At 45.0% G+C, this 14,827-nt stretch overlaps 1 protein-coding gene across 1 annotated transcript in view; it reads left to right on the top strand.

Moving 5' to 3' along the window:
• The window catches only part of ADAMTS16 (ADAM metallopeptidase with thrombospondin type 1 motif 16), a 547,822-nt gene that overhangs the window by 112,861 nt on the left and 420,134 nt on the right, over positions 1 to 14,827 (top strand). Inside the window, exon 5 of the mRNA XM_075314921.1 lies at positions 8,984 to 9,186. Within this exon, the coding sequence (XP_075171036.1) occupies positions 8,984 to 9,186 (203 nt within the window). The remainder of the gene's footprint in view (positions 1 to 8,983; positions 9,187 to 14,827) is intronic.

The following is a 14,827-nucleotide window of genomic DNA, read 5'->3' as shown; positions in this document are numbered from 1 at the left end:
TGTCGCGCGGCCACTGTATTGTAAACAGTGCACAGGAGCTCGCCGGATCCGACAAAGTGGAGAAAAGGTAAGTAACTATTCAAAGCGAGAGTGCTGACATGTGCCGGGGGCGGGGGTAAGCTAGTAACCATGTTACACATTGGGTAATTAAGGAAAGCGGTTTCTATAGTTACCCGATGTGTACCATGGTTACCAGCCTACGCCGGCTCCGGCACACGTGTGCCGGGAGCCGGGATAAGCTAGTGGATTCACACATCCGGCTTTTCTACACTTTGTCTTGCCGGTGTGGGCTTCCGGGAGTGCAGCAGTCACCTGGGAGTCGGGGCTCCGTGTGGGTTCAGGGAAGGCGTGCGGGGGGCGGGGCCAGGATGAGCGTCCAATGCATGAGGGGGCGGGGCCTGGCCGAGCTGCCAATGCGTGCAGGGGGCCGAGGCGAGCGGCCAATCCATGCGGGGGGCGGAGCCTGGCCGAGCGGCTAATCCGTGTCGGGGGGCGGAGGCGAGGCGAGTGGCCAATGCGACGGTTGTCACTGTAACGACATAATTTTGGAGCAAGACAGACAGAATAAGGCAATTTTATATATATATATATATATATATATGTATATATATATATATATATTGTGAGACTGTGACCGGGGTTGTCTATGACGGCCGGTACGTCTCGCCCCGGTTGTGCTCCCTCCATGTATAGAAAGCAACTCCACTCCAGGGTTTATTGCTGTTTCCCTGCAGGCTGAAAGGAGGGTTAAAAGGAAACAGGAACCGGGGTGTGGGCCCCTAGTGTAAGGGAGTGAACACAACTCCCTAAGCTTCTGCCGAAGAAGCACATGTGAGCCATTTCTGGAATCTGGCTTGTTGGTTCTGGAGGAGGATATTCCGGAATACGTGTTGTGTGCTGTTTTGGATTTGGTTTTGTGCAATAAACTGTGTGCTGTGACCATTGGCGCCTGGATCCCGTGTCTTCTGCCGTGCAGCCGACCACGTTACCTCACAATATATATATATATATATATATATATATATATATAAAAGAAATGTTGCAAACTATGATTGTTTTAAAAAATAGAAGTGATAGTTTATATTTTCTTAATTGGTAAAAATAGAGTGAATGAACAAAAGAAAAATAGAAATGACCATGACCACTAGAGATGAGTGGGTACCGTAGTATTTGTAATCGCTATATTCGTAACAAGTACTTTGTAATTCTCTCATATTCGTTCCGAATAGCGAGTGCAATGCAAGTCAATAGGAAATGTGAGTAATTTTCTGCTGGACCCAACAAAGAGGTCTGGGGGCCTGCGGAATAGGATGAAATGGATGGGAAAGTGATGAAACTGAATGGGGAGAGCGTGGAGAATATGCCTGCATGCATTTCTGACCCACATATGGCTTCAGGGATCCGCTGAAGCCACACGGAAGAAGTTCCTGTGTCGCACTGCCCTGGCCAGCCCTGCAGTGACTCACACATTAGTGTGCAAGCAGCTGCATGATGACGAGAGCCGACATCAGAAGGTTAGCTCAGCTCATTACCGGCTGTGATGATCTCCGCTGAACTTGTGACATCAGCACTCATCACTGTCTTCCAATACTCTGCGTTCTCACATCAAGTCTGGCGGATGACCCGAGACTGTGACTAGTGGTGACTTTTTGGGCTCATGGGACATTTCGTGTGAGAACGCGGCAGCCATGAAACTCAGTGACAAGCGCTGACCCCATGAGTTCATGACATCGGCGCTCGTTATGCCCTGCAGTGACCTGGCCTGACCTAATGATGTTAACTCTGGTCACTGCACTGCTCTCCCAGCCAATGGGGAACATTCTGTTCTTCATTGGCTGGGACTTTGAGTATGGTATGGATCGTCGTGGGACCCCATTATTGGATTACGCTGGATCCGGATTTGTTTTTCTTTTTAATAAATTGGTGAAAGAGAGAATGTTTTAGGGAGTGTTTTTTCAACTAAAATTTTTTTTTTGTCTTTTTTTATTACTGACAGGGTTAGTGATGTCTGGTATCTGATAGATGCTGTGACATCACAAATCCCAGGGCTTGATTCCAGGTGACAATACCTGTGTTGGTGCTACATATCCATCTTCCTCTGTGTTGCAGTGCTGGCTATGCATGTCAGTGGTCCAGGTCAAATCAGTGGACTCATCATCGACCACTTCGTCTTCCATCTCATCCTCCTTCCCACTTGAGATTGTAGGCTGACCTGATGGCAACTATGTCTCATCATCATTAGCGTTCACCTCAGGAGAGAGTAAATCAGGTTCCTCAAAACAGCTTTCTTCTGGCTGTAGGTCCTTAAATATTTGTGCATCAACGCATGCCACCTTCTCATGTCATTCTTCCATGCTGCATGGTGAGAGGCCACAGTTAACCAATGGGTATGTACAAAACAGATCCTCAGAGTAGCCAAGATTGGGCTCATATGTCTCCTGTGACTGATGAAGGGGGGAGGAAGGAGGACCAGGTTGAGGATTGGATGGGCGAGCCTTCTGTGTATCCACAGTAGGCTGTGTTGTTGTGGAAGATTGGTTGTTGCTTGACAAATGCGAAGAGGCCTTGTCTGCCATCCAAGACAGAATCTGCTCTCACTCTTCTGGCTTCCACACATGTTTATGTTCCAGGCTAGGAAATTTGGCAAGGAACATCATGGATGCATCAAGCTTCTTCTGACCTGACACAAACTCAGTGCCTTGTCACCCACCACTGACATCACCACGCCCAAATCCACATCCCTGTCCCTTAACTGCCTTTTTTGTAATTTTGGGTTTTGCACATGTTGATAGACCAAGCCAAGAAAACTTTGACCCCAAAAATATTGTGGAGAAAGTATAAGTTAGTACTTTGTACCAGGCAGCACAAAATGGTATAGTCCTGTTTTGTATTTGCAAAGGTATGAATGTGGCTGATGTGGACAGATGGCACAAGTCAGACTGTTAAACCCTAAATATTGTGGAAACAGGAAAGGTGCTTTACTGTATGTCAGCAGTAAATACTAGAGTACTACTTTGTAACGATTTGCAAAAGCCACTAGCAACATATGAATGTGGCTGATGTGGACAGACAGTACAAATCAGGCTGTGAAACCCTAAGTATTGTGGAAAAAGGAACGGTGCGTTTAGTTTATCAGGCAGCACAAAATGGTAGAGTCCTGCTTTGTATTTGCAAAGGCCACTAGCAACGTATCAATGTGGCTTGCAGTGGACAGACGGCACAAGTCAGGCTGTGAAACCCTAAATATTGTGAAAACCGGTCCTGATTCCCTGCATCAGACACAATAGATTCTTGAGTAGGAATATGACTTTAAGATGGTGACACAGTCAAAATCGCCATGAGATCTATAGAAAAGAGAGCACTCTCCTCCCTGCGTGTAAAACACTCTGCCACACGGCGCCATTATATCTATTCAGAACAGCAATCTGATTTTTCAGTAGATCTTACGGTACTTTTGACTGTGTCACCATCTTAAAGACATATTCCTACACAAGAATCTATTGTGCCTGATGAAGACCCAAATATAGGGGTTGAAACGTTACATTTTTTGGATTTTTTTGATTGCCTGTATAATAAAGTCCTTATATTCATTTTAGTGTGCCAAGTTTTTTGAGCATTTTATGAAGGGTTTAAACCCTTCTTGAGTACCCATAATTCCAAGTGTGCCATAAACCCTATTCAACTTGAGTTTAAGGGCCAGGAGTAGAAATATACTCAATTACACACCTTAACATGCTATCATTGAGGTTATTTACAGTTGTCAGAGAAATGCTCTGCCATGCTGAATGCACTTGGACTTGCAAATCGTTAAGATCTGTTGTTGGCAGGTCCCTCAGCAAATTTTGACTAATCACATCCAAGATTTGCTCAATGGGAGACAAATTCGGAGATGGTGCAGGCAATGGAAGCAGTTTTACGCCACGCAGGTTGATCACAGTAAGACAAGCGTTGATGGGTTTAATACCTGCTCCTTGGACACTCTAAAAATTTACTTTTTTTATTAGATAAAAAGTAATCTATATATATAATTGCCTTATTCTGTCTGTCTGTCTGTCTGTCTATCTGTCTGTCTGTCTATCTGTCTGTCTGTCATGCTCCGAAATTGTGTCCTTACGGTGACACAAAGCTGATTGGCCGCTGGGCTCGCCATGGCCCCGCCCCCCCACACGGATTGGCCTCTCGCCCGGCTCTCTGCAGGCCCCGCCCCCCTCACGCAATGCACGCTCGCTCTGGCCCAACTGACACGGAGCCCCGATTCCCAGGTGAGTACACACACACATCAGATCACACTCACTCTCACACTCACTCTCACACACACCTCACACATCACAACATGCTGGGATATCTCTTGCTTCTACACCGGCTGCGTCAGGATCCCGGCAGCGCCACACATAACCTTGCGATGCTGGGATCTTCACGGAGGCCGTGAAAGCTGGTAACCATTATACACATCGGGTAACTAAGGTCCCTTAGTTACCCGATGTGTATCATAGTTACCAGTGTACACCGGCTCACACTCACTCTCACACACACATCACACACACACATCACATCGCATCCACACATCAAGGTCCTGCAGCTGCGGAAAATACAGACACATAACAGCACACACATAACAGCACACACATAACAGCACACACATACACACACACAAATCAGATCACACTCACTCACACACACACATCACATCGCATCCACATACTCACAACATCCTGGGATATCGCTTGCTTCTCGGCGGCGATACTGTGCTGTTGTGATCTTCCAGGACCTGCCGGAGGATCACATGGCCAGAAGCATGTGATATCCCCGGATGTTGTGAGTATAAGCGCGTATGTGCGATATCGTCAGTGTCTGTGTGTGTGAGTGTATGCGATCGGGTGTGTGTGAGTGTATGCGATCGGGTGTGTGTGAGTGGATGCGATCGGGTGTGTGTGAGTGGATGCGATCGGGTGTGTGTGAGTGGATGCGATCGGGTGTGTGTGAGTGGATGCGATCGGGTGTGTGTGAGTGGATGCGATCGGGTGTGTGAGTGTCGGCAGAGGAGCACGGCGTGCTGGAGGAGGCTGGGAGCAGAGAGGCTGATCATGGGGAAGGCTGGGAGGAGAGAGGCTGATGCTGGGGGAGGCTGGGAGGGGGAGGCTGGGACGAGGGAGGCTGATGCTGGTGGAGGCTGATGCTTGGGGAGGCTGATGCTGAGGGAGGCTGGGAGGAAGGAGGCTGGGAGGAGAGAGGCTGATCCTGGGGAAGGCTGGGAAACGGAGGCTGATGCTGAGGGAGGCTGGAAGGAGAGAGGCTGATGCTGGGGGAGGCTGGAAGGAGAGAGGCTGATGCTGGTGGAGGCTGATGCTTGGGGAGGCTGATGCTGGGGGAGACTGGGAGCGGAAGGCTGATGCTGAGGGAGGCTGGGAGAGGGAGGCTGGGAGGAAGGAGGCTGGGAGGAGAGAGGCTGATCCTGGGGAAGGCTGGGAAGGGGAGGCTGATGCTGGGGGAGGCTGGAAGGAGAGAGGCTGGAAGGAGAGAGGCTGATGCTGGTGGAGGCTGATGCATGGGGAGGCTGATGCTGGGGGAGACTGGGAGCAGAAGGCTGATGCTGAGGGAGGCTGGGAGGAAGGAGGCTGGGAGGAAGGAGGCTGGGAGGAGAGAGGCTGATCCTGGGGAAGGCTGGGAAGGGGAGGCTGATGCTGAGGGAAGCTGGAAGGAGAGAGGCTGATGCTGGGGGAGGCTGGAAGGAGAGAGGCTGAGGCTGGGAGGAGAGAGGCTGATGCTGGGGAAGGCTGATGCTGAGGGAGGCTGGGAGGGGAAAGCTGATGCTGGGGAAGGCTGGGAGGACGGAGGCTGGGAGGAGAGAGGCTGATCCTGGGGAAGGCTGGGAGAGGGAGGCTGATGCCGGAGGAGGCTGGAAGGAGAGAGGCTGATGCTGGCGGAGGCTGATGCTGGGGAGGCTGGGAGAGGGAGGCTGATGCTGAGGGAGGCTGGGAGGAGGGAGGCTGGGAGAGGTAGGCTGAGAGAAGAGAGGCTGATGCGCACACACACACACACACACACACGCGCGCGCACTGCACAACACACCACACACACACACACACACACACTGGGAACCACAAACAACTGCCCTACACAGACACCACACACACAGACAACGCTGCACACACACAACACCCAACACACAAACACCGCGGCACACACAAATATACGCACATACCGCACAACACACACATTGCACAAAACATACCTCCCCCAAAACACACCACACACACACAAACCGCGCAACACACACACAACGCTACAGACACACAGCGCTCCACAAACAACGCAACACACGCAACACACATACAACACCGCTCTCACCCCCCGTCACACCCAGACAACACCCAGAACATGTACAGCGCCTACACAAACACTTGGTAACTACACACAACAACATCTCTCTCTATATATATATATATATATAACAAAAATCATACATGAACTACACAATACGTAAATTCTAGAATACCCGATGCGTAGAATCGGGCCACCTTCTAGTAAATTATAATAATCTGTGATATTATGGTCAGTTTTATTAAACGCTACTAGGAATGTGGTTTGGATGCCCAGTAGTATACACAGTAGAAGATACACCCAAATGTTTAGCATAACTAAACAGATTATCACATTTTTGAGACCTTAAATCACATTATCATTTTGAACTAAGTAAAAGTTATTTTTCAAAATTTCAAGCCATAAAAAAAATCTTTCCTTATTATAGTCACCTTCTTGTATATAGCTAGACTTTTTTTATTGAAAGAAGTTTCTGAACACAACATCCCATTTGCTTATGCCTTTTTAGGGTATGCTGACATTACAGAAGGAGCCTACCCATTGTGACCCTTATCTATTAGCCAGAAAGGAGAATTACTGACAAAGGGCAACCTTTTTTTTCCTCCAGAATGTAAACCTGTTATGATTATTGGGATAGTGTTGGAAATGTGCATGTCTATGAATGGCACAGAGTAATGGTACCATCTTCTCTTTCAATATAGAGCAGTACATCGGTGAAATCATGATGCCATCATTGAAATATACAGTGAAACATGATGGTGACAGTGTCCTTACGTGGGGTTGCATGATTATTGTTGGTGTCGGGAACATTTCATTGAGGGTATCATGAATTCATAGATGTACTGCTTGTTATTGAAAGAGAAGATGCTACCATCACTCCATGCTCTTGGTAGATGTGCACTTTTCCAATATCTGTTGAATTTCTGTAGAAAAACATGGTAGAAGTGATTCAGTGGCCAAGTATGTCTCCTGATCTGAAACTAATTGAACACCTATGGGAAGTTCTGAAAAGACAAGTTGAGCATACAGTACCTCTTCATTCAGCATCCGAGCTCTAAAAGAGTTCATTCTTGAAGAATGGAAAAAAAACAGATGTTGTAATATGTCATCAACTTGTTCATTGCATGATTTGGTGCTTTCCTTAACCCCTTCACCCCTGAGCGATTGTCAGTTTCAGTTTTCTCTACCCTTCTTCTGAGAGCTGTAGCTTTTTTATGTTTTTGTCAATCTTGCCATACGAGGGCTTATTATTTGCAAGACAAGTTGTACTTTTAAATGACACCATTATTTTTACCATATAGTGTACAGGAACGGGGGAAAAAATCCAAATTCGGAGAAATAGTGAAAAAAGTGAAATTACACAATGGTTTGGGGTTTTTTTATTCACCATGTTCCCTATATGGTAAAAATGACATGTCAGTATGATTGCCTCACGTTGATATGAGTTTGTAGATACCAAACATGTATACTTTTACTGTGGTGAAAAAAAATGCAACAGTTTGTCCAAAAAAAGAGTTGCACTTTTGTTGCCATTTTCTAAGACACATAGTGTTCTCATTTTTTGGATCTAGGGCTCACTGATAGCCTATTCTTTGCATAGTGAGCTATCAGTGTTTGACAGCATGATTTAAGAGATTAACAAGCATGGGTGGATCTCTGATCCACCAGCACCTGTTAGCCACACATGTCTGTTGATCAGATCAGCAGACATGTGCTGGAAATTCTAAGGGTATGTGCGCACGTTGCTTTTTACCTGCTTTTTACCTGCTTTTTTGCTGCTTTTTCTTCTGCGCTGTTTAATGCCAAAATGGATGTGTTCTTCTATTCAAGCAAAGTCTATGGGAATTTGGGTTTCTTGTTCACACTATGTTGTTCAAAATGCTGCCTTTTTGTGGCAGAACTTTGGTCAAAAACTCAGCTTTTCAAAGAAGCAACATGTCAATTGTTTTTGCCATTTGGGTTTTGCACTGCAAAGCTGAGTTTTTGACCAAAGTTCTGCCACAAAAAGGCAGCATTTTGAACAACATAGTGTGAACAAGAAACCCAAATTCCCATAGACTTTGCTTGAATAGAAGAACACATCCATTTTGGCATTAAACAGCGCAGAAGAAAAAGCAGGTAAAAAGCAACGTGCGCACATACCCTCAGAACTGAGCCCGAGGTAACCAAAGGGAGGTGACCAAAGACGTACCAGTATGTCCTTGGCCGTTAAACGGTTAAAATTGCAATTTGGTGGTGTTTGATGTGTGGAATATTCATATTTTTCATTAACTAATTTGCATAAATCTGAAGGTTTTGTAATGGACATTATATTATTATACTTACTTTAATTTGATAGGTTAAAAAATGTTCTACAAAACTCAGTCTTGTTAAAATTTAGAACATGAGACATTCATGAGAATCTTACTTTTCAAAAGGGGTGTATTCATTTATGCAGAGTACTGTATGTGTTTTAAACTTTCAGGGCGCTTTATAAACTTACCTTCCATGTTTTCTAAGCTATACTAGTTTTAAAATTTTGGTGGAAGCGAAACATATGAACTTATTGAATTTGCTGAATTTGTACATGGTTGTGATGAAAATCATATCCTAATCGAAACTGCTCTGATAGGTTATATAAAGTTAATGTATCATTTGTTTTGTTCATTTTTGTTTTACTTAGATATGCCCAAGCCTCCCAATGATGACATTTACATTTTACCTGATGAATATAAATATCCAAGAAGGGTCAAACGGTCTCTGATAAAGCCACCACAGAGGAACAATCCATTAAATGTGGAAACTCTTGTAGTCGTTGACAAGAAAATGATGCAAAATCATGGGCACGAAAACATCACCACCTATGTTCTGACAATACTCAATATGGTACGATTGCAATTCTTTCAGATGAGACGCCTTTTGGGTAAATCATTTTTACACTGTCTTACTGTTGAACATAAAAAATTTCTTATAATTGGAAAACATTTGAAATTCGCTCCTGTTAATGGAGCTTAATGGGGTTATCCTGGACCTTGTTTTTTTAGGGCTATAGAGTTAAGAACTTACTACCAGGTAGTTGCTAACTACCTGCCTGTTCTGCCCAGCGACAATTAGTTCTTGCTTAGAGCAGTCACGGACTGCTCCTGCTGGCAATTCTCCTGCTTCTGGTGTTGTCACGTCTATAGAGCAGAGCTCTGTTGGGGTGTCACTGCCGATATCATGTAGTTTTATCTTACTGTGAACAGCAAACTGTTAATCAGCATGACATCAGCAGTAGCACCTTGTTAACAGAGCAGACTGGAAGTGAAAGAGTTGCTCTGTTGGTGTGAGTTCAAATGACACTGGAGAATCGCCACCTATGCCAGAACACATCATTGCAGGACAGAAAGGGCAGGTTGTAAGGTACTCCCTGTCATTAAGTTTTTAGCATCATAGCCAAAAAATCTCGGATAACCCCTTTAACTAGTTTATTTTTTTATATGACTAGCATTTGTGGGATTTTTTATTATGAAGAGATTATTGCAATAATATAAGCAGACTAAATTTTCAGATCTTTTATAAAAAAAAGAGCTTGGCATGATCAATATGAAAAAAACAAACCTCTAAAAACAATATTTTATTTAATTACTTTACAACAAATATATAAGATTAAATAGAATAATATCCATACAGTCAAGTAACAGACAAATGTCATATAAGGGTGACCACACAAGTGAAATACTTGGTTGGATAGTAAGTGATATCCGGGTGTGTATATAGCGTAGTGCCGCTGCTTATACAGTAGCGATAACTGAAAATTAGCAGAATAACGCTCTGCATTATACCTCCTAAATATCAGACGGTGGAATTGTAAGGGCCCAGATGTTCCCTGCTATCCACCTCCACACAGTATCCACAGCTGATGGACAGTCCACAGACACGGTCTTGGGGATAACAGTTGCTTTAATATAGCAGGAACAAAGCAAATCAATACGGAATATATGTTTCACAGTCTCTCGTGGGTAGGCCACGGCAAATACAGCTTGGAGTTGAATGCTGAAGTGCAATTAGGGTACTGGAGCTTTAAGTGCATGATTTGTTTCAGAATTAATACTGGTATGCTTTAGGTTCAGAGTTTCTTGAGTTTAGAGGGTAGATATGTTAAGATTGTACAGGCCTGGAGTCCTGGGGTTAATTTCACTGCTAGTTCAGACACGTGCAGTACTTGTAAGCAAATGAAGACAGTTGCCCAGCGTGCTATGGGGAGCAGACGGCTGGTGCGTGGACAATGGCATGAAAGCCACTAATATTGCAGTGGGGCGGGAGACCCTCAAACTTCCTCAATCTGCGTGCAGTAGGGTCTGGTATATAGTCAGTATGCCCTACTGTCTGAAGAGATGCACAATGTCAGGATAGGAAGCCTTCAGCATATTGGCTGTAAAAATCAGGAAATGATGAAATTCTAGGCCTCGGGCCTAGGAGGAGTCTTGTGGTGAAGAGATTCTCCACATAATGTCTTCCCTCAGAGGAGACTCAGCCAGAACCAGCTCATTCCAGTTGTTTCTAGACAGAGGCTGGAGAATAGCTCCACCAATTGAGCCATGTGACCAAGAACTAGACAATAGGATAACACCCAATGAACACTTCAGATTCTTACAGTTTTCACCAGTAGATGGTGCTAGAACACAACAAATGAAAAATGCTTTACTTATAACATATAGCATAATATTACATATAAGTAAATGTACTTAAAGAAACAGACACAATCTGGACCGGGCCACTACATACTCCCCCTGTGAAGGTGAGCCATCCTCGGCGATTGTGCGAGTGGAGGACTGCTAAGAAAGGAAGGAAATATATATTTAAGGCACAGTAACAATAAGGCAATGAACAAATGCAAAACATGAATGTGGTAGTGCCAATATGAGATAGAGTCTCCTTCCGCAATATACTATCATCCATATGAAAGGCTCTGGAAAGGCACTTTAGTGGTCCAGTCTATAAGTCCATGGCTGTATACAAAAAATTGTGCAAATAATAAACAAGGTGCTTGGTATTACTCAGGTGCAGAGGCTTAAACATTACTAAACTGACCATCCAGCTAAATAAATAAACACAAGATTATATACTCATGGAAAAGGATATGACCTTTTAGTCTCTGTAGCGAGCTGGAAGTGTTCCTTTTGTGCTTCACTCTGAACGTCTCAACACTTGATCTTCCTCTTGAACAGGAAAGCTATTGTTTGCTGGCTCAGGTGAAGTTGGCAGAGGAGCAGCAACTGGAGCAGGAACCGAGATGGGGACATATTGATAGCATGGAAGGATAAATTGAGTGTTGTAGAGGGACTCTTCCACAGTAGGTTGTCTGGCTGGTGCTTCCATTGCAGGAATTGGTGTGTAGACCGGCAAGACTTGTGGAGGAGGTGATGACATCACCAGTAGATCCTCTTTGGTGCATAGCTTCATGTGGTTCCTGTGCACTGTCTGTGGGGCCATTCCGGGTTTATTCATTTCATAGACATCTGACTCAGGATATGGGATAGCTGTAACTGTGTATGGCTCTGTTTCCCAGAGTGAGTCGAGTTTTCCTGTACGGTGGTACTTCTTTAGCCATACCTTGTCTCCAACTTGAAGTGGGGAAGCATTAGCTCTTTGATTGTAGCTTTCTTCTTGTTGACGGTGAGCTTCACCCATGCGGTAATCAACAATCTGTTGGGCTTCATGTATTCTTCGCTGATGCTCTGAGACCCAATCAGTTTTTGGCAGGGGATTGATCACGTCAGGGACTTGGATTCCAAAAGAACGATCTTTTGGGAGCTGACCTTGTCTTCCAAACATCAGATAATATGGCGAGTAGCCTGTAGAACAGTGGACAGTATTGTTGTAGATTTCCACTAACTCGTCAAGCAATTGAGGCCATTCAGCTTGTTTGGTAACAGATGCTGTTTGCAGCATATTGATGAAGGTCTGGTTGACTTTCTCACAGAGGCCATTCCCTGGGGATGATAGGCGGTTGTTCTCAGCTTTTTGCACTCATGGAATTGGCAGAGTTCTTGAAATAATTGTGACTCAAAGGCAGATCCACGATCTGTGAGGACTGCTTCAGGGCAACCGTAATGTCTCACATATTCACGGTAGAAGGTGATAGCTGTAGTCCGAGCTGTAAGGTATTTTACTGGCACAACAGCAACCCACTTAGTATAGTGATCCACCATGGTTAAGGCATACGTGTAGCCTGAACGAGTTTGTGCTAGCTTCACATGATCAAGAGCGACTAGCTCGTTTGGTTTCTGAGAATGGATTGGATGAAGAGGAGCTCTGGCATCTTTCTTACCGACTTTGGTGAGGTTGCAAGCTGGACATTCACTACACCAATTTTCTATGTCTGACTGCATCCCAATCCAATAGAAGCGTTGGCGTATGGTGGCTTCAGTTTTGTGCACGCCAAAGTGCCCAGACTGGTCGTGGTAGGCATCAAGAACAATTCTGGCATCTCGCCGTGGGATTAGAATCTGATGTAGCCTTTCACCTGAAACCGGGTCTAAGGTATTGCGCAGGATCAAGCCCTTTTGAATGAAGAGTCTTTTGCGCTGTCTCCAGAGACAGTTAAGCTCAACATCAGGACATCTTCTGCGCCGTCTGAAAGGTATTCTCCCAGTAGTCAGGTAATCATAGATCTCACCTAGGACACGAGACTCATTTTAAAGAGTTTTCCATCTCGATGGATCTTGGAATAGGTCAGGTTTCTGTGGAGAAACATCATCAGTTTGTGTAGCAGCAACAGCATTTTGTGTAGCAAACCTTTGGAAGAAGGGAGGCATCTCAACATCTTCCCACAGATCTTCCTCAGGAGGCTCTTCTCCTTCGGGCAAATGGGATAACATATCAGCATTGATGTTGGTCTTGCCACTGCGATACTTAATATCAAAGCAGAAATTCGCTAATCTTGAAGCCCATCTCTGTTCAAGAGCACCTAGCCGTGCAGTATTGAGATGAGCGAGAGGATTATTGTCCATGTAAACGGTGAAGGGTGTAGCAGCGAGGTAATCTTTGAACTTCTCTGTGACTGCCCACACAAGAGCTAGCAGCTCTAACTTGAACGAACTGTAATTGCTATCGTTTTTCTCTGCACCTCTCAAGCTTCGGCTGGCATATGCAATGACTCTCTCTTTGTCACCCTGGACTTGTGATAGTACCGCTCCGAGGCCTTGGTGGCTGGCATCCGTGTAGACATGGAAAGGATGATGGTAGTCAGGGTACGCAAGAATTGGAGGGGAAGTCAATAGACTTTTCAACATCTGAAAGGCAGTTTCTTGTCGCTCAGACCAATTAATTGGAAGTCTTCTGTCGTATTTTTTTCTAGGGCAACCTCGTAGGAGCTCTGTAAGGGGTTCTGCTATTTGCGCAAAATGAGGTATGAAGCGGCGGTAGTAGCCCGCAAAACCTAGGAAACTTCTGATTTCTTTTACGGTTCTTGGGGTGTTCCAGTTGTTCACAGCTGAGATCTTTTCAGGGTCAGGCTGGATACCTTCGGCACTTACAACATGACCCAGGTAGTTGACTTTCGGCTTGAGCAGATGACACTTTGACGGTTTTAGTTTCAGGCCATGTTCAATAAGTACCTGGAATACTTCTGCAAGGTGGCATAGGTGGTCTTCATAAGTGCGAGAGTATACGACAACATCATCAAGATATAACAGAATGCTCTGGAAGTTGAGGTGACCAAGACATCTTTCCATGAGTCGCTGAAATGTAGCAGGGGCGTTGCATAACCCAAACGGCGTACCGTTAAACTCAAAGAGTCCCATTGGGGTGGTGAAAGCTGTCTTCTCTCTATCCTCAGGAGCCATGGGTACTTGCCAGTAATCGCTGGTTAAATCAAGAGTGGAGAAGTATGCAGCTGAGCCAAGAGCGGTGATGGATTCTTCAATCCGTGGAAGAGGATTGGCATCTTTGTGTGTAACATTATTCAACTTCCGGTAGTCGACACAAAATCTGATGTTACCATCCTTTTTCTTCACCAGGACGATGGGTGCAGCCCATGGGCTTTGACTTTCTCGGATGACTTCAGAATCTTTCATCTCTTTTAACAGCTTCTTTACTTGTTGATAGTTAGCAGGAGGTACTGGACGATGTCTTTCTTTGATAGGAGGATGATCACCTGTGTTGATCTTGTGCTGGATCAGAGTAGTCTTGTCGAAGTCAAGGGGGTGTTTGCTGAAAGCTTGGCTGTGTCGCTTAGCAAGTTTAGTTACATCATTGATGTATTCGATAGGAGTGTTAGCATCTCCAACATTAAGTTCATTCCACCAGAAGGTAGTGGGTGTATTAGAGCCTTTGGGAGTGACTTTTAATGACTTTTGATGAGCAAGTGTCTCTTCATCTATGATGTCTTCTGGATCAAGACTATACAGTTGAGCAACTGAATTAAACTTGTATAGCTCGATAGGAATATCACTTAGGTTGACTAGCCGTACTGGTACTCTACCGTTTGAGACGGTGACAATACTTCTGGCAGCTTTTACCAGGGGCTGTCCTTCAATCTGGA

This window comes from Anomaloglossus baeobatrachus, chromosome 6 (genome assembly GCF_048569485.1).
Source record: "Anomaloglossus baeobatrachus isolate aAnoBae1 chromosome 6, aAnoBae1.hap1, whole genome shotgun sequence".
In the NCBI taxonomy this organism is placed as follows: domain Eukaryota; kingdom Metazoa; phylum Chordata; class Amphibia; order Anura; family Aromobatidae; genus Anomaloglossus; species Anomaloglossus baeobatrachus.
The sequence above is the reverse complement of the archived record's forward strand: the minus strand, read 5'-3'. Positions and strand labels throughout refer to the sequence as shown.